The sequence below is a fragment of the Vanessa cardui genome, chromosome 18 (assembly GCF_905220365.1).
Source record: "Vanessa cardui chromosome 18, ilVanCard2.1, whole genome shotgun sequence".
In the NCBI taxonomy this organism is placed as follows: domain Eukaryota; kingdom Metazoa; phylum Arthropoda; class Insecta; order Lepidoptera; family Nymphalidae; genus Vanessa; species Vanessa cardui.
Window position 1 is genome coordinate 5,998,633 of NC_061140.1, and position 20,795 is coordinate 6,019,427.

The 20,795-nt window shown below is 32.1% G+C and overlaps 2 protein-coding genes across 2 annotated transcripts in view; one reads left to right on the forward strand and one right to left on the reverse strand.

Moving 5' to 3' along the window:
- The window catches only part of LOC124537331, a 68,534-nt gene extending 54,968 nt beyond the window's left edge, over positions 1 to 13,566 (forward strand). Inside the window, exons 3-10 of the mRNA XM_047114147.1 lie at positions 3,469 to 3,614; positions 4,917 to 5,066; positions 7,888 to 7,998; positions 9,006 to 9,139; positions 9,456 to 9,624; positions 10,236 to 10,678; positions 10,750 to 10,974; positions 11,083 to 13,566. Of these exons, the coding sequence (XP_046970103.1) occupies positions 3,521 to 3,614; positions 4,917 to 5,066; positions 7,888 to 7,998; positions 9,006 to 9,139; positions 9,456 to 9,624; positions 10,236 to 10,678; positions 10,750 to 10,974; positions 11,083 to 13,542 (3,786 nt within the window). The 5' untranslated portion in view covers positions 3,469 to 3,520 and the 3' untranslated portion in view covers positions 13,543 to 13,566. The remainder of the gene's footprint in view (positions 1 to 3,468; positions 3,615 to 4,916; positions 5,067 to 7,887; positions 7,999 to 9,005; positions 9,140 to 9,455; positions 9,625 to 10,235; positions 10,679 to 10,749; positions 10,975 to 11,082) is intronic.
- A 1,072-nt stretch (positions 13,567 to 14,638) lies between these two features.
- On the reverse strand, positions 14,639 to 19,292 carry LOC124537332. Its single transcript, XM_047114148.1, has 6 exons — positions 19,184 to 19,292; positions 18,415 to 19,107; positions 17,961 to 18,058; positions 17,199 to 17,521; positions 16,434 to 16,695; positions 14,639 to 15,835 (listed from the first exon to the last, which is right to left on the reverse strand). Exons 2-6 carry the CDS (start codon positions 19,075 to 19,077, stop codon positions 15,418 to 15,420), a joined length of 1,764 nt encoding a protein of 587 aa, XP_046970104.1. The 5' UTR covers positions 19,078 to 19,107; positions 19,184 to 19,292; the 3' UTR covers positions 14,639 to 15,417.
- Positions 19,293 to 20,795: the final 1,503 nt, after the last annotated feature.

Genomic DNA, 20,795 nt, shown 5'->3' on the forward strand with positions numbered 1-20,795 from the left:
CATAATCAAAAGAAAATTCAAAACAGACATAGTTTCAGCGCCTTTTAATAGATATGCTCTTTTAGCAGTGCTAAAAATAAATTGGAATTTAAGAAACTAATTCGACATACACATAGCATACGTTTCACAGAATTCCTTGAATTTGTACCTTTGCCTTTCTTACCAAAAAAAAAATGTATAGTGCAATGATAGTGTTCCCTAGTCTAATGACAGGTAAAAAAAAGTAATCTTACTTTATGAATATTTAAAAAAAGAACTTAAAATTCCATTTTCAAAATCACAACGGCTATAGGAGAAAATATACAGCATTTACTTACCGTATGAGTAACTACTCAAACGGTAGCGATACATCAATTATTATCATTGACATCGATGGAGCTGACGAGGTGTTTTCCGGGAGTTTCTGTACTTAATAGTAGACTGAGATCTGGAATTAAGTTTCGCTCCATATCTGTGCTTTCAATAAATGTGTATAATCTGTAAGATACAATGTCTGTAGTCGGGTGTAATTACAAAACAATAATGAAATATAATTTATGAGTCGGTTATGATATTGCATTTTCATCTAATACGAAACATATATTAATATATTAAACTTTTATGTTTATAGAGAACATTTACAAAATCAATTGTATTTACGTTCTGTGTGTGAATGTTATTTTAGGTACTATTAGTTAAATAATGTCATAAAATCAGAGTTTAACTAGCTCGGCTAATGCGCCACCAGCCCGTTGTTAATTAGGAATTATTTCGTTACATTGGCTGACTTAGCCTTCAAACCGGAGTAACAATACGAAGTAGTCTTGGTTAGCGGTATAATAGGTGATGAAGGGGAAATGAATTGATGTGCCTGCCAATACGGCCTATAGCACAAAGCTCTACTCCAAAGTGTAACTAGAAAAAGGTTATTATTAATTTTACAATCTTGTATTTAAAATGAAAACTGACAGACTTTTGTCATTTCAGTTCAGCTTCGGTTTAATTTATAGTTTTGCAAATGAAACTAGATACATTAACAAGTTTCATACATTAAATCATAACTGATATAGTATTTGCAATGGCAACGCAAAAGGCTTGAATGGCCCTTCAACTGATGAATGGCTCCGTAAAATCCAGTTCTTCATTACAATTGACAGAACCTCTCATATATAAATCAAAGACACAATGCTTTTCTATTTCCATAACATCTTCCTATTAATCCTTAGGTTCAGTTGAGTTTATTGTAGGTTCACACCGACTCAACGTTTGCCCTCTAACTGCGTATTTTACGCCACAAACCACCTCTGCCTCGCTGAAAATTCAATACGAAAAGTCGAGACAAACAGTAAAACTTAAACGAAGCTGTGTGGTCTTTTGCTACACTAAAATATCACTTCAAAACAATGGATCATTTCTTCAAAATGCGGTACAAGCTTAGCTGGGGGTGACCTAAGATATTTTTGAGTTGAGAGTTCTGTAACGCAAAACGTAAACGCTCAGCACATCACAATATATCAAAGCACGTTGCGTTTATTTCAAGGTTGATGAGGTAGGTAGATATTGATAAATGATGGACAGACGTGAATCGTTAGTAAGAGCTGGGGGGTCCGGCCACCGCTGAGTGAGTTTGTTAGTGTCATTACACCGTGAAACATTGTCACTTCAATAATATTTTAAACCCCGTTCTCGATTTTAGTGCGCGATGTTTGTTCGTTCGAGTAAACACTACCAAAAGCTTGTCGTACATGGAAACAGATTTACGTTGAGTAAACAAGTTTACGGAACGCACGCGTGCCGGACTTGCGGACCTGGTACCTCACGTACTCATCGCTCTCCGAACACACGTATGTGACTAGCTAGGACAATATTTGATGCACGTGCAATTAGCAATATTATTTCGAGTACATTTAGGAAATGTAATCGTCTAGAACTGATCAGCGAAATATATACTATACGTAATGTTACAAGAATATTGTGACTGTGAATTGTGAAGTATGTTATCTCATATTGGTAATTGGGATTTCCGAATGCTTATTTTATTTGATGGACTTTGTTCAAAACTCGAACCATGTGAAATACTGTGTTGAGTACAAGAACAGTAAATATATATTAAAAAAAAACAATAGTATACATACATACGTACCTATTTAAATATAAATATGACAGTAACTATATATATATCTTATATTTAAAACTAAAATCACTAATCCGATAAATACAAATAAGATTTAACTGTTAACATATAGTGATAATTCTATAATAATATATCGGCATCATTATGTCATTTAAGAATTAAGGGCAAAAACCAATGATATTCTAATAAACAGATATGTTATACCCATACTAAACAACAGAAAAAAGTGTGCCGCGCCGGGGACCGTTTATTTTAGTTTATTTTTACATTTCGTTAAAAGTAAAAAGGATAGCTTGATAAAAACAATAATTAAAAGGGATAACTAGATTTTTTTTATTTTTATTATTTTTTATAACTAGATGTTTTAATTACGCAAAACGTATTACTACGTAATTATGATGTATTATAACGTATTACTACGTAAAACAACTAAAGGCAAACGTCCCAATTAGGACGTTTTCTAGTCTTCACTTTTTGCGCGTTAATAACATATCTGTTTACTACAACATCATTGGCAAAAACACAATGTTTTTATTTGCGTGATTGATATTTTATTAAAAAAGTGCAATTTTATTTATATCATTTTAAGATTTTCAAATGGTGTTATTGCATTTTTATTTTGTTCCTGGAATTAATAAATAAATATAACGAGAACCCGATGTAAATATTAAAGTATTAATAGGAGAAAAACGTCGAGCTACGGCTGCATTTCCCATCAATTTTCTAAGGTTATCTCTTAGTAATAATGTGAACAAAGTGAAATCGAACAGAGACAATGAATTTTTGTATCATCGTGCGAGCTTTCACTGCGCTATAATAGTTTTATCGAAGTCGTCTGAAGTTATGTTCGCTTGTTTCTTGCATTCAGATGTCAAAGTAGAGCAATTTTATCATTTTCTATGCAGTCTTGACTTATAATTTCTTATCGTTTCATATACAGCGTGTTTGAGAAAAAAATTGTAACGAGAAATTTAAAGCTAAATGACAATCATTATTATATTTATGAGTTATTACTTTTTAAGAGTAGAAAAAGGTTGGAGGAGGCCTATGCCGACTGGCAAACAGATCTACAAATAATAATCAAGCAACAGATATTAGTTTAAATACTTTACTTAGTTAAGAGTTAGTATTCGTTTTTTAAGTTCAAATTTACCGTAGTATATTAAGAGATCTAATTAGAAAGGCTATTGTTATTACTATTTCAATGTGACTCAGTGGAATATACATACTTATGTTGTAAATTTACACTCTTACTTATAAATCATAGTTAATTATGGATGTTTAGCAATAAATAATAATGCATTGAACCTTTTTAGTGATTTCAAAGATGTGTGTAACGCCTTTTATTTTTTTAGTAGGTGGTGAGAATGCGGCGCTGGAGCGGATACGACTGCGGCGGTGGCTAGCATGGCGGCTCTGTTGCTGTTGGTGACGACCACTGCCGCCGCCAGCCTCGGCGATCTAGCGAGACGGGACACCGGCGACGTTTTCACACTAATCGGTATACAAACTTCACTTATTACAAATTATTAAATTGTACACCTATGCCGTTAATAGACCATTTCCTCTGCCCCAAGGTTGCCTGGAAGAGATCGCTCTTCAGCGATAAGGCCGCCTTTTGTGCCATGCTTTATTTTGTTATATTTATTTCCTGTGTGTTATACTTATCTTACTATTTCTCGAACTATCACCAAACTTTTTTTGTGACTTTTATTTGTGCAAAAAGGCACAGATTATTTCACCAATGTTACGTGCTATTACCAAACTTTGACTTTAATCAAGTGGATAGCTTAATGTCAAAACCCACTAAAAATAGTGCACCCCTCTCCTCTAGGATTGCATTTTTTATTACAATATCTCCATCATCAAACAATAGAATAACATTATACTAACTTATATGGCTGCAGAAATACAGATTAAAGGCCCATTTCAATTTGAAAAAAAAAAAACATTTTCAGTCAAAAACTTCTCAAGAATTTCTGTACCAATTTAACCATCATTTTATAAAACATAAAACCACTCGTTCGAAATGTCTCAGTAATTACTTTTAATTTTTTTTTACAATTAAAATTATGTTTCCTGTAATTTTTAGTACAGAATCGAATACCTGGAACACCATAGAGGGAATTAATAGTTGCATTTGTATGATTTATTGTCTATGTTTATTTCTTACGCGACTGTTCGAATCAACAAGCATTTGAAATCGTCATTTTACAACTTCAATTAAGCGTAATGCAACCACCGATTGGAATGTAGATTCTAACGATAATTAACGGTAGGATCAGTATTAAAGATAAAAAATATTTATAAATGGCCAACAATTAAATACAATCGATATTTTTTTTTCTTTTATAAAATGTATGCTTTGTGGTATAATACGTATTTTGTATGGCTGTAAGTTAGTTGTGTTTAGATATCCTCTTACTTAATTTTAGACCACGCTACTCCAATAGGGAGTACTTCATATTATGTATATGTATATGTAATGTGATAATTTTGTGAATATGCTGCATATAAGATAACATATGCCGTCATACTCTATTTTTTGGTTGATAGATTATGTAAACCGCACAAATTCAACAACTAAAATAACTTTGATTTACTGTTTCGTAAATTCCAACTTGTTATCTCCATCAATAAATCAGTTCTAACCATAAACTAATAATACACTTTTTGTGCTTATAAAATTGCATGAATATTACGTAATTTATTGTTTTATTCAAAGAATTAAAATTATTCCTGACTTTACTATGAATTCTTTAATTATACATTCAAATATTATAATTATACCTAACGTTTTAAGGTAGTGAGTGTGGAGCGGCGCAGTGCGCGGAACATGGCGCGGGCGCAGCGGTTGTACGCGATGCGAGTGCCGTCGGCTGCGCGTGCGCATGTCCCCAGCGTGCGCCGCTCTTTCGAGAAGATCGAGAGCTATGCGTCGATGATTTACCAGGTAAATATAAAATAAAACGAGTAATATACTAATGGTTTTTTTTTCATATTACGTCTATATAACTTTGACTGCATAGATAATTTGTATGTTATACTGTCAAATTGTATGTGCTCTTAGCTACATAGTACACGCCTACTAGTAAAATAAAATGAAATTTCAAGTGTGTCACGCGTAGCTTTCTGACAAAGTTGATCCGTTTGTTTAATTTATTTTGTAGCTTGTGTCCCTAGGAAAGACTAAGCCACATATTACATCTAACACAAGTAGTATCAATTTTCTAAATAGCAGCCAACATAGAGTCATAGAAAATACAGATAAATGTTCTTTTCAACACACCCTACAGAATAATAATTCGACAAGTCATACGTCATTTATATGTATGTAGGTTTAGTATATTTGAAATCATCGTAACGTGTTTACATGTATAACATGTTATAGTTAGTTTTAGTTCAGTATAAGAGTTGTTTTCTTTGCTAAGTCACCACGCTTTCATTACTGAGTATGAATAAGATCAGGGCCGGATTAACTATGTTGGAACCGCTTAGCAATGCTCAGAGCCCCTTTACACCTGTATAATTTCCTAAGATGTAGTTTACAAATGTATATTTGAAGATATGTTGGTATTTTTTCTACATTATAAGGGACAAACGAGCAGGAGGCTCACGTGATGGAAAGTGATCATCACCGCCCATGGACATCTGCAACACCGAGGGGCTTGCTGATATGTTCTTGCAATATTCAGATAGATATTTGATTTCAACTATTTTACAATTTTTGGAAAATCTTGGGGACTAGTCCGTTAAGCAGTTGCCTACACTGTTAATAGAAATCCAGCTCTGAATAAGATCATTAGAATGATAAGTGGAAAGTTTATTAGTAATATGTCGAGATGATGGTAGGTACATACAATATCATGATGACCAGCTAGAGCTATGATAAGTTGTTGATATTTACTATTGCTTTGCTTTACTTTTATTATAATGTACCTTCTACACCATTTATTTCTATACTCCACTAATTATATCGCTCTGTTTTTAGAATATGCCCAAGAAGGATACAAAAGTCAAAATTGTCTATGGGAATATCTTATTGTTAATGATATTAAAGTATCCATAAATTGGACAGTACGTCAAACGTATTACTATATAAATTATGTACGTGAATATTCTCTAGATACAAAATACAAAGTTCAAAACTTCGAAGATGAGAATTATTATCGTTCTAATAATGCACAAAGAAACCGCAACTTGACGATAACTCTATCTAATGTAAAGTGGTTGATAAACAAGCGTTATATAAAATATTTACAGCGTGATTTAAATTAGCTATACACGTTCCGCTTTAAAAATCAAGCTGTAGAATATGTTAATACTATTTTCACTGATTTATTCCTTGGATATTCAACCTGTCATCGCAGAGTTCTGTCGATATTTTTTCCGAATTTATCGATATACTCGTAAATGTTGTTAGCACTTTTTTTTGAGACATCGATTGTATAGATATTATTATACAATATAGATTATATTCATAAATAGATTAAATTAAAACGATCAATGACAATAAGAATAAGATACAATTTTAAGAAACTAATAAACGATTTAGTACTTCCCTAAAATAATGATCATGTCTTACTCAAACAGCTTATTCCTTGAGATCTAAACGTAAATCTAAATTATATAGAATAGTATTAAGAAGAGTTGTTTTTATTTTAATTTATTTTTAAAGATTGTATTCCATATTCACCCAATTCTAACTAGAAAAAAAAAATAATCCATTTTCAAAAGAAATAAAGATCTCTGCTGAACATTAAAATAATATATATTGTGACTGTAGAGAAAATATCATAAGGATTTGAAACGCATTAAAATAATATTATCGAAATAAATATATTTCAGAACTTGATAGCTAAAATGCTACTGCTCCTAAGATAATCCGATAGACAATTACTATTTTTATTAATCAATTACACATATCACTGACAAAACTTTGTGGGTTACTCGTATCATAAAATCGAAACTGTTACTTGAATACTGTTATTGAACTATGTTATTTTAAGTATATACTCTTAATCGGCTTTGCTTTTCATTTAATGCTTTTGGCTGACAATATTTTAAGATCTAGGGTATTAGGTACACAGGATTAAATCTCTGTGGCAGTATTGCGATTAAAATATTTCTTTAATATACCGCAATAAATTTACGAAAATATTCGTTTAGAGCGAATCAATAATCTCTTACAGCGGATACGGCACGATTTATTGACGTAACTTTTAGGGATCCGTAGCTATTGAAAACAAAATGCTAATGATATGACATCGGGGTTACATCGCCTGCCTTTTTCGTTATTGTCGATTCAATTCAATTCTTTTAAATGTCTCCAAATTGCATCTTTGTTATGGGACAATATGTTATAAATAATTATACAGTGAATACTAATCGTCGTATTCATAGTAGTATATTTTAGTGAAGGATATACTTATATAAAGTCCATGCGAAGCCTATTCACACAGCCTTTTAAACCTTTTAATTGTTTTATAGTTAAGTTATAAAGTTTGTCTTATTATTTAAGTATTTCTTACAAAATCAATGATGAGACCTTAGTTTATCCATTGATAAATGCTTATTTCAAGAAACATCTACAATGTTGCGCACGAAATCTTGAGAAGAGATCATGTTCTAATTTTTATGTAGCATTATATTATACTTAAAATAAAATAAGCAATAACTTAAAGTCTTTTTCAGACATCTGGGAAACATATCGTATTGGTTTATCTTAAAGATTAAGAAAACAAGATGTTCAAGCAAATGTTTTTTTTTTTCAGAATGCTCTTTGGCGACCTTTGGAACTGGAAGCGGCAAGCAGAGAATTCCATTCGTCTATTTACCGCTTAAGGGACAAATCATTCATCCATCACGAGAAATAACTTTTCACAGTGAGTTTTTTTATTCTTTAATTACTTGGTTCCCCATGATTATTTTTGGTAGAAAATACTTAACTATTTTATTTATTTATTTATTTATTTTTTTATTTTATTTTATGGCATTGGTTGGCAGACGAGCATATGAGCCACTAATGGTAAGTGGTCACCATCACCCATAGATAATGACGGTGTAAGAAATTTTAACAATTCCTTACATCGTTAATGTGCCACCATTATAATGTGGGACATTACATCTTAGTTCCCAACTAAGATGTAATGTCCCTTATGCCTGTAGTTTCACTAGCTTACTCACCCTTCAAACCGGAACACAACAATACTGAGTACTGTTATTTGGCGGTAGAATAACTGATGAGTGAGTGGTACCTAACCAGACGGGGTTGCACAAAGCCCTACCACCAAGTAAGTGAGCCGAGATGGCCCAGTGGTTAGAACGCGTGCATCTTAACCGATGATTGCGGGTTCAAACCCAGGCAAGCACCGCTGATTCATGTGCTTAATTTGTCTTTATAATTCATCTCGTGCTCAGCGGTAAAGGAAAACATCGTGAGGAAACCTGCATGTGAAAAATTTCATAGAAATTCTGCCACATGTGTATTCCGCCAACCCGCACTGGAACAGCGTGGTGGAATATGTTCCAAACCTTCTCCTCAAAGGGAGAGGAGGCCTTTAGCCCAGCAGTGGGAATTTACAGGCTGTTGTTGCGTTGTTGCTACCACCAAGTAAAACTAACTTTGAAAATCAAACATTAATTTTGTACGAATTAAAAAAAAAAACTTGAATGAACTAAACCAAAATAAACGTTTATTTTTTCTACTGTCAGTCTGCGTTCCAATGCCAAATAATTAAAAAAATATATATAAACAATAAATCGACTATCGAACGACGATTGTTCCTAAAACATTTATCCAAAATCATTGATACTAATTATCAATAATTTTGGATTGAATTAGCGCATTCAACCAAAACAAATTAACTCTTCATTTTTATAATATTTATAGATGTCAAGACACCAGTATGTGCGGTTTCCGGAGCTCAATTTTTAACTCGTAAAGGCTTTTTGGACCTACGTAATACACTCGACGCTGATGTGCCATTTAGTTTATTCCGAGATGAAGGACGAACTTTCCTACAGGTACTTAAAGAATGATATATATAAGCCTAAATGTAAATGAACATTTAAAATTTAAATAACTCCTACAATTGCTATATAAACTGTATGTGTGTAACTTGTGTAAATTTCAATTTTAATTTTGTATAAGAGTTTTGACTATATGCACAACACGCACTATTACAAATTTACAATTAAAGTGACAAGTTATTTTTATAATTATACGCAGTTTCCGTATAATATCTTCTAATATTATATTTTATTGATAAGCAATCAATCTCAAGTCAACGTGCTTTTTTTCATAGAGCTCGTGGTTACTAATTTATCTATTTTATTCTAGTGGAGCGGTGAAGATGAAATGCGAACACGAATGTCTGGACGAGTTATGGTGGTCCGTTTGTTATGTCGAGATATATCTGCCACGCCAATATCACCTTTGGACTTAAGGGGTGTGTTTACTCCATGTGTCGCTTTTCGCGTACAAGGGACACCACCAAGACATAGCAGCAGTAAGTTTACTTATATTATTATCTATATGCATTTAAATCAAATCATGAACCGTTCAATAAAATACCGACAAAAGTCTTGGATTACGAATGTTATTAAATTCTAACACATTTAGTCGTCTATGGGATTATCTTAATAATGATATTATATATCTCTCCATAGTATACAAAAAATAACCCAGTTGTGTCCTATCTGTTTGCCTGAATGGAATAAACTCAAAAAGTAACATGGATTTTCAAATGGGTTTCTCAAACCGTTATACGCGAAGACTTAGATGTATTATTCAAAAAGGTTTTGTTATAAACTGCCTGAAATAAGTCGATGGTTGTCGAATTTATCGAAAAAAGACATGCCGACTAAGATCCAGGTGTGCGACACAGCAACCTATATACATAGCCATATATATTACGACATAAACGTTTTACGTAGACCCTTAACACTCGTACGACGGTGGAACCGGTACCTAGTACATACATTTGACGGCGGATCAGTACGTAGGATCTGCCGGGATGCCCTTATAATGTTAAATACAATTATACAGAGTAACTGATGCTTTATAGAGATAAGGGGTTTAGTTTGATAATAATAACACATTTCTATGTATTATTTTCAGATGTAACCGAAGTACAGTTCGCTCCAAACGCACAGACATCAGACGGATCTGGTTCATCAGGTTTATCAGTTACAGAGTATATCGTAATTGGTATTAGTTCCTTACTCCTCGGTCTTATATATGTCGCCTCTGTTTTTCTTTACTTGCACATAAAAAAACGACGAAAAGCATCCGCTGAAGAGGGCAATCTAAAGAAGCTCAAAGGATTAAAGAAAGATGTTTTAGCTATAACAGAACATGATATAATACGAATAAGTAATGAACGCGGACAAACATTACCAAATTCTATGGGCCAAGATGAAGGTATCGTTAAAAAAAATCCATTGCTTACTGCAGGACTTGGCAGTAGACAGTTTCATGATAATAAAGGCTTTTCTAGTGACCTGTCTGATTCCGAAGATTTTGCCGATAGTAGTTTACACAGCGAAGAAAATTCATTTAACGTAAGTGTTTTAATTACATTTGATATTGTTGACATGTCTAGAATTTAGATTAAGTGACAGTGTAATTTCAGAATCAAACAATATCTGCGGTAATACACAGACATGCGAAGGAAACACGACAGCAAGGCGATGGTTACGAAATAAGTCATAGAGATGAATCAAGCATCGAACGTCTACCAGATGAGCACGTTTCTATAGTAGAGACAATAGAGGATCGTGAGATCGCTAGACCAGTGGGAACAACACGACGAAAACTTTATTTCAATCCGGCATACTTTGAACCACATTTAATGCAAGTGAGTTTTAAACAAAACTGAATATATATCAGTAGCTTAAGATTTAAATTTGTGTTAAAAAAATGTATTGAATAAAGTAAATAAAATCTTTTTCTTTAATGATTTCAGGACCCGCCAGCTGCTGCGATTGAATTTCTTTCAAAAATTAGAGAAGTTATTGCAATAGCGAAACAAAAAATGGCAGCTAAGCGCTTCAATCCAGTGTTAAACGAAATACCTGAGGAAGAAACGTATCCGTCAAATGGCAATAGTATCAATTTCTACAATGGCTTAGACAGTCAGCGAAGCGGTAGCATAGTTAGTCTGAACAGAGGCAACAGCAGAAAAAAATCTTCAAACTGCTTAGGCTGTCCTGGGTGTAAGTCAAATAATCGTAACAGCGACATAAAAAATGTTATTAAATACAATTCGACCAATTGTTCAAACTGTCTCGGTGATAAGGGTGACAAACAGCATAGCATTCAAAAATGGTTGGAAAATATCCCCAATGTAAAGCAAGATTTGTTTTACAATGATCATTCTGAACCAAATCATCAAAATTTTGCTAATTCTCATTTCTCGCAAACAAGCAATGAGAGCACATGTAAGCTACACAAACACAACAGTTTTTGCGCATCTTTCAGTACGAACTTAACAGACGACGTATTGCCGCAAAGGAGAACGTCCAGATCAGTATGCTCAGAACCTTCTTTAAGAAATTACAACATTCCTTTACCAAATTTTAGTGGTCTTGACTCCAGTGCCAATTCTTGTGAAATAGGGTCGCAGAAATCCGAAAGACGAAACAGAAACACATTGAAAAACAAAAATGCATTACCCGATATGGTCAATGAAGCTATAGCCCTCGATAATTTTTCACGGTCGCCGTATAATTTAAGTAGTTCAGATGATGAAAAATTAACACAAAAAATAGAGGAAAAAGTAGAAGACGCTTATTCTAGAAATATTTCTGATAGTCCTTCAGGTAACGAGTATGAAACAGATAGTCTTGAAAGAAATTCAAGCCAAAAACGTAAGACAACGCCAATCGAGTATCCTGATCTGCCATCATCTCAAGCAAGTCCGAGCTTGAGCAATGCTTTACCTTTAGAAGAAGAACTTACCATGAGAAACGCCATTTATAAAACCAACTCAAGTGGTAATAGCCTCACTCCATCTCCCGAAGGCGATATATGTATAGACGATGATCATTATGAAACTATAGGTATAAATAAAACAAATTTACAAAATGTTTCTACTACTGATTTAACTCAAAAGCCAAATAATAGTTATAGTTTAGTAACTGAAGTATATGTAAACAATAACTATAATTTCGATAGTACACCTACATCACCAAGTGGCTCTGAATGTTCTATGGGAAGTAGAAAATTGATGGCATTAGATAACATAGAGGAGAAACCAGGATGCTTAACTATAGAAGTAAAAGATCCTCCAGAAAACTATATAAGAATCCACGAATCTGACGGATTCGAGCCAGATACGTTAGATCGTAAACATCCTAAGCACAAAGAAATAATAGAAAATATACAATTTAGTCGAAGGGAACTATTGCAAAACATTGTTAATACTGAACACAAAAGTCAAAGAATACAACTTAGAAGTAGCGGTACTTTTACCAAAAGCAACAGCAAAATTGAATCGATAAATAAGTTCAACAGCTTAAGGAATGACAACGAGTTTCAAAGACAGATATTTAATCGCACCAAACTATCTTCCGAAATCTATAGCGGATCAAAATCTCTAGAAGAATCAACAGATGACAATTGGGATAATATGTCCGAAGAAGGTCGACTGTTAACTTTAGAACTGAGACATTCAAAGAGACAACGTCAGTCCACCCCACCAACTATTAAACAACTTAAAAGTTTAGCTCGACCAGATATATTGCCACCATTACCACCAACTGAGGACAATCCTATTTACGAAAAACCAATATTACCACCACGACGCGTTCAATGTGAGAATACAGGCGTAGAACTTAATAGTACACATTGTAGAAGTCTCAGTCCACGAAGATGTATTACAAGTACAGCAGAGACTGATGTTTGTGGGACTTTTTCCCATGGTAGTTTAGCTTCTGTGCCTTCTTGCAGTCCAATAAGAGGACCAGACCATGCACAGTATGCGGAATATGAAGATGTTAACCTTATAAGAAAAACACAAAACGAGACTAAAGTAGATAAGGAAAGGAATTCTTTAAGAACTTCAAGTTGCCGTAACGTTGGAATTAATACGAACACTTTTATAAGAGGACAAAAAAGTGAACACAGAACAAAATTTCGTCGCAAAAAGGGTTCCAACATCGACGATTCAGGCTACCTCAGTAGTGATTCGACAAGTTCAAAGCAAGTACCCAGAAAACTTGTGATTGCGAAAATAGCCAGTTGTAGTGAAAGTGACGGTACCGAGGACGAGGCTAGAAGTGAGTCTGGTGCTGAGAGTATAGAAACTCACTCAGTATATTTCGGTGACTGTCAAAAGCAGCAAAATGATGAAAAGAACTCTATTAAAATGTTGAGTGACAGTAAAAAAAAAGTTAAAGTGAGAAGTGAAAGCAATAGCCAGTAATGTTGTGCAATAAAACTATCGGTGTGCAATTTATTAAATAATTATATAATAGATACATATATTATAAATATAACCCTTATATTATTAAGATTATAAATTAGTTTTAATAAAACGAATGGCCGGAAGTGCAATGCAATAATAGATTTAATACGATAATATACTTCAATAATCGAATTATTGAAGAAATGTAAAAAATTAGATAGAATATGTAAATAAATATTATTATTAAGGTAAACTAAATTTAGGTAAACTTTGCTATGATTATTCTGTAAATATGCATTTGTAGAGTCAGGCGGCACTGATTAGCTTCCTAGTACCTGACAAGAGATAAGCTTGCTCCGGAGAGGCGCGCTCAAAGCAATATATTATTTCCTCTCCGTTATGTAATAGAGCAAATTATTTGGTTGCAGCGTGTTGGGAATAAGTGATTAAGGATGAAATAGATTGTAATATAATAAAACATCGTTTAGTTGTAGAGCTATTCTCTAAGAACTGTCGACATTTATTGCTGTAAAAGATCTTGAAGTTATGGAAAATTATATGAAATATTCATTATAATAAATAGACTATTTAAAGGATCTATTCAAAGTGTATAAGTCATATGTCGTTCGTCAATATATTATGAGTGAAGTACGAGGCGAGTTCTTGTGAATGCTTATGAATATACCCAAAATTAATAAATACTTGAAAAAGTCAGTAAACCCTTTTTGGCTTAATTAAGTAGCCTAGTGTTGTACACAAAGTTTTACCTTATCTGTGGCTGATTTATTGTTAGGAATTAATATCACAAGAACATGATATTTATTCCATTGATACAGATTTAGTCATAGTTACGATGTGTATTCGAAAATTTAAATATTTTTCATCCTAATTGGTTGTTCCCAACGTTAAGCTCTTTGGTTGTGGGTTTTTAGTATTTAGCAATTCTTATTATTTACTGATAACAGCTGATAAATGGTGCTAATGACAGGAGTAAACCGGGTAAACTGTTGAATATTAAGTTTATAATATATAATTTAAATAATTTATTGTTCGTTCTAATATAATTATTGTAAAATGCTCAATATAATTTTTAGTTTATAAGTAAAATTAAGAATTAAGATTTATATATTATATTTCTGTAAATGCTCTCTTTACAAACAGTATTTATTTAAAAATTATTTACAACTTTAGTAAGTAAATTTGTACTTTTATTTTCTCTGTAAATTGATAAATGTATACAAGTCTGAATTTGACACTTTTTTTAATTAAATTATATTAAATACTAATGTTCTTTATTATTTATAGCAGGTAAATCCTATCTGTATTCTTATACCAATTATCATGGCCACTATGTGGACGGCAGTTGTAGATGTGCTACAATGCCATCTATCGGCAATTTCAAACAAACTGCATAAATTCAAAACGACTATTACTTGATCTAAACAGCCATAACAGATTCTTATAGATCAGAATCAATGTCCTATGAGCCGAACCAAGTAATAACCGGGGTAGGAAAATCCAAAGCCAGTCTCCAAAATGGCTGCGATCCACCAGGATAGATCATTATAGAAGTTTACTTCAAACATATATTTCAACAAGAGTCGAGATGGCCCAGTGGTTAGAACGCGTGCATCTTAACCGATGATTGCGGGTTCAAACCCAGGCAGGCACCGCTGATTCATGTGCTTAATTTATCTTTATAATTCATCTCGTGCTCAGTGGTGAAGGAAAACTTCATAGAAATTCTGCCACATGTGTATTCCACTAACCCGCATTGGAACAGCGTGGTGGAATATGTTCCAAACCTTCTCCTCAAACGGAGAGGAGGCCTTTAGCCCAGCAGTGGGAATTTACAGGCTGTTGTTGTTGTTGTTTTATATTTTATACATGATCCTAATCTGTACTGTTAGAATCAATAATTATAGGTTCACATGTCTGTTCGATATTTAAACTTTCAATACCATTAACAGATTCCTCTAATAGTTGGTTTCTGAATTCTAGATAATTTTGAAAGCCATTCGCCATTATGTCAACTTCTATGCCAACCTTGTTTACAATATCCGAATTTTTACTCTCACTCATCTTTATCATACAGTTATCAAAGTAATCTTTTAACATATCCGATTGTTTTAGTAGAGATCTTGCGCACTCTGCTGTATTTAAATTTGATTCCATTTTCTCATCTATTTCATTGTAAATGGATAGATCTTCAGTAATGGCTGTCAATTTGAAGTCTGGTGTAGTCGCTATAATAGTGTAGGGAACTGTGTCATACATATAATGAATTAATGCCAACACCTGCGAGTATGACCTGAAAGAAAATTGAATATATCATAGACAAGTAATTGAAACAGACTTCAATTTTACGACTAGCCCTTGTATTGAACATCATTCAGCCATACCATAGTTTTGTTGAATCATTATGGCGTGAGGAAAGTTCAACATCAATGTCTTCTTAATAACTGTGGTAAAATTTCACTTGTATAATTCAATTATATTGGTTAGGTAATGAGGATAAGTGTTACAAAAGTCTGCCTGTATACCTAAGTACCATCGATTTATTATACTGTTCTTGTTTGAAAGGCGAATGAGCCAATTCAAAACAGACCTAAGTGACAACTTAGGTCCCAAGGTTAGTGCCATTATAACATTGAAGGGATGTTAATACATATTACTTACAATGGCAATATCTCAGAGCAAAAGTGACCACTAACAGATGAGTCTATTTTCCAATGCGCCTGACAAAACAAGGCATTTCAATTGCATAATATGTATATTGCAACACTAACATGAAAGTACAAAGATAAATAATTAACTGGGCTAAAATATAATAAAAAAGAAAAATATAATATAGAATAGTATTTAGATACACATTGGTCTATTTGTATATGTGTGTGTAAATAACTTACCTAGAATATACTTGAATGTTCATTATATGATCAGGTTCACTAATATTGTCCTGAAAAATGATCATCACGCCATATAATATGTGATGGGGTGATGTTTTATATATGGCAACATTATCCAAGCCCAGTGAATCCATATTTAAATATGTGCAAAATATTTCCGATGGTGTTACCACATCATCATTATCTGGGTTTCTTATATGTCTAAGACATAATTTTACTCTCACCGAGGTAGCAATTATAGCCAGCATTAAAATATCATGTTCTGAAAATAAAGACACATTTATTATTATACAAATATATTATTGTAAACAAAATACAATAGACACATATTTTTATTGGGAACAAATATTTATTAGAAAATTTATTGAAATAATAATAAAGACCAGTTTTTTTGCAAATTTTTATCTCCTAATTTTGAAGAGATTTGGTACTTCACACTTCAGTATTGAAATTCAGATTGTTAAGCTTGTTACCAGTTATTTTTGTTTTCTCTTACAAGGGGCTAATTTCACTAACATTTAACTGTTATGACCGTTAGCAAATCTATTCTGAAATTCAACTATTCACAAAAACAAACAGGTCAACAAAATTTTATCAAAACCAAAGAACAAGTTGTTAGTAAAAAGTTACCTCTTATTATGTGCATATGAAAATTCAGTTTTGCTTGCCTGAATTTAAACCCACAATATTTGTTAAGATTCACATGTTCTTATCATTGGGTCATTTCAGCTATATATAATTTAGTAAAAATATTAACTGACAAACCTTCTTCTCCAACCGACAATACATCAAAACTTGGTCCCATCGTGTCTAGAGCAGAAATCCCAACACTTTCAAGTGGTAATAGAAAGCTTTTATCCTCTTGTGTAAAAGAGACAACAATATCAAAATCTATTCGACTCATTACATTGTATTTTAATTCTTTTATGTCAATAACAGCAACTACTGTAGATTCATTGAAGCTATCAATCTGTGATTTAATCTCCTTCCAATATGGTGGTCTAGGTATTTGGTTGAATATCTTTGTTGTATAATCCAATGAATGTTTCGATGTACCATGAAGAAGCACACTGATGTCAGTAATTGGCCTGCAATAAAAATTTAAGTTGAATGTGTTAATATAATACAAGTGATATCTATTATTTTATTTATGTACTAATTTTGCTCTTATAAACACTAAATACTAATAGTTATGTACTTAAAAAGGGGGAAGGCACAATTAAAAAATAATAATAGCATATAATCAAATATGGATGGTTCTGCCTTAATTATTCATAACTTCATACTGATACATTCAGTTGTATTTGTTAATTGATGTAAAATGAAAATACTAATAATAATGCATATATAGGTAAAAGATTGATACTCAAAAATTATTTTACAAAAAACTGATCACTAACATAAAATGAGTGCATTTGCAACCACCACTACCAAAAGTAAAGCTGTTATGAGCCTTTCCGACATCTAAAAGCCAGCGTAGTCACATTTTATTCCCATATAATGACTATTTTACTTGCTCATACTTACACTGTATTCTTATTCATTATACTGGTTATTATAATTACTTTTTTGTTGCAAAGTTTGACAATTGGAGTCTTTGCTTTAATTTGCAAAGCATGAGATATCTGAAAGGTATTTTAAAAATAAATTGATTGACTGAATGTTAATTTGTAACATCCCATTGATTCTCTAAAGTCTTCTGTCTATGTGATGAGAATGTTTTAGAAATAATTTCACTACACTTATCCAATGTGGGTTGCTACTAAGCAGTACTGGAGAAGCACATGTACCAAATTTCATCAACTCATTCGTATGAATTGAGAGAGAGGAAACTCGTGTTTCCTCACAATGTTTTCCTTAACCAAAAATGAGATGAACTTTTAATAAATAAATAACCACATGAAATTTCAATTGTACCCTCCTGTATTTAACAAAATGTACAAATATCTAGTTTATTTTATTGCTTTTATTATCATTTTACCTCATTCAGTCCAATTTTAAAGAGAGAGTGCTCTAAATTAGTTTGTCTCCTTTGAAAAATTGAATATGTAGCCATTTGACGTAACTTTAAATAATCTTTCAATATAGTTTCATTGCATTTTGTAGTATAATTTGCTTCATTTAACTTTCTCAATAGCTGGTTCTCAATCGGGAGAGATCCCTGAGATTTAACTCTGTCCATGGTTAATGATCTTTCTCTTGGGTTACTAAAGTTATCATCAAAAACCAATGGAAATGCGTCATCATTTCGAATAACTTGAAGGGAAGCCTGTCCTCTACCTTCGAAATCGTCTAATTTATAAGTATGTACATCTTTTATTCTTTGGTGTATCTGAAGGTTTTCTTTTTTCGAAATAATTATAATTTCATTTGTAGCAGCTACTAGATAAAAGAGGTCGCATTTAATATTTCTCAAAATCATAATTTCTGTCACTTTGCTCACATTTTCTATGAGTATTGAATCAATCAGTTCCCTTTGATAAAATTCTTGTACAACACCTCTTTTAGAACAAACAGTGAGATCTAATGATCTATTATCTTTCGGATGCTCGTCGTAAAACACAAAACAAGCTACTTCATTGCAAATAGATGAGGGAAGTAATGCCTCAAGCAGCTTCGATACATTATCAGATGTTTGATTCATATTTTAAATATTATGTTTATGAATTTAATCCTGTTATATATGAAATTATAAACAAATTAAATTATCTGCTTAATTTAAATTAAATTTCTAGTTTAATGGAATGTACCTAATAATTACAGAATCTAAATGCCGATTGCGGACCGACGCATATAACATATTCTGAATTTAAGTTCATTTTGTAAACACTTCAAAGTTCGATTCCATTGTCAAATGACAACGGTTGCAAGTGACAGTGACGGACTACGGTTATTTTTTTTTTTTTTTTTTTAATTTAAAAGATAAAATTATTACACCCTACAACCATATTAACAAATCATTGAACATGAACATGCTTACTGTCGATATATATATTGTATTAATATAAATTATCGTAAACTGGTCAATATTTTATACAAATAATTTTATAACCATGCGAATATTACAATGCAATTATACATAAAAAAATATTAAAATATTCTATTTTATGATTACAATTCCTGTACGCACTCTCGCAGATCTGTTCAAGGAAGTGTTCCTTTATAAAGAATCGAAAAAAATCTCGTAGCTATTCAATATTTATTAGAATCCTATGTTAAAGTTAAATCATTATGTTTGATCGTTTTACATAAAAGACAACTATATACGAAGATATCAAAACAAAAGTATACTGTATATCAATACGAACTATGTGTATCGGAAAAGTATAAAACTGACATAATAATTCGATACCGTTTATTTCGCGTTCATAGGTTATAAATTTATACATTTTCTCGAAAATTTTACACAAATCAATTCTCATGCTGAGAACGGTATTCTTGTGATCAGTGATCTAATTTCTACTAAATACACTAAATAATTCTGTTACCGAATTCTAAAGCCAACCCTAAATTAGTTCCATTGATTACAACAATAACAATCATTGCTGTTTTTTTAGAATATTGAGAATATTGAGATTATTGAGAAATCTTGTGTTTGTAGTAAATTAACAAAAATATTTTGAATTAATATTATATAATCTATTATATAACTAGCTGACCCGGCAAACTTCGTACTGCTACAATCGAAATACTTAAATAGTCCAAATGTGATGAGCATAGAAACCATTGCACGCAGCGACACTGATGATCTAACAGTAACAATAAATAACTGATACTTACATTAAAAGCGACACTATCTATATTTTTTTCTATATTTTCAATGACACAGGAATCATGAGGTTGTGTGATAAATTACCATGTCGCTATAATTAAGTCCTTACATAAAGTTTGCAAAACCATTGATTGTAAACTGGCCATACCATAAGTTTTAATTTGAAACTCATTTGCAATACAAATCAATATAATTTCACTAAATACAACACAGATAAATAATATAGGTGGTTAAGTTTTATTATGGTGATGTTGCTTATAATATTTTAAAAATATTGTCTGATTTATATTGCTCATAAATAGTCACATTACAACGATTAGATACTTACATAAATTAAAATTTTAACAAAAAGAAAAACCGACTTCAAACAAAACAATATTTTAAAACAAACTAATATGCACAAAAAAGTAATAAAAATAATTGCGTATTCAAAATATTTATCAGAGTCCTCCTAAGTAAAATAAAATGAAAAGCATTAGAGTACTCAAAAGTCGATTTACGATTATATTAAGTTACAATTATTGTTATTATTGTTGTTGTTATCGAGTCAGTATATTATCGTATAAAACCAAGCCAGCCAAGAGCTGACA

Coding starts and splice junctions, on each gene's coding strand:
- LOC124537332 (XM_047114148.1), bottom strand. CDS start 19,077: ATGAATCAAACATCTGATAATGTATCGAAGCTGCTTGAGGCATTACTT. Junction 17,522..17,960: donor ATAATGAATAAGAATACAGT/GTAAGTATGAGC, acceptor TTTTTATTGCAG/GCCAATTACTGACATCAGTG. Junction 16,696..17,198: donor ATTGTCGGTTGGAGAAGAAG/GTTTGTCAGTTA, acceptor CTTTATTTTCAG/AACATGATATTTTAATGCTG.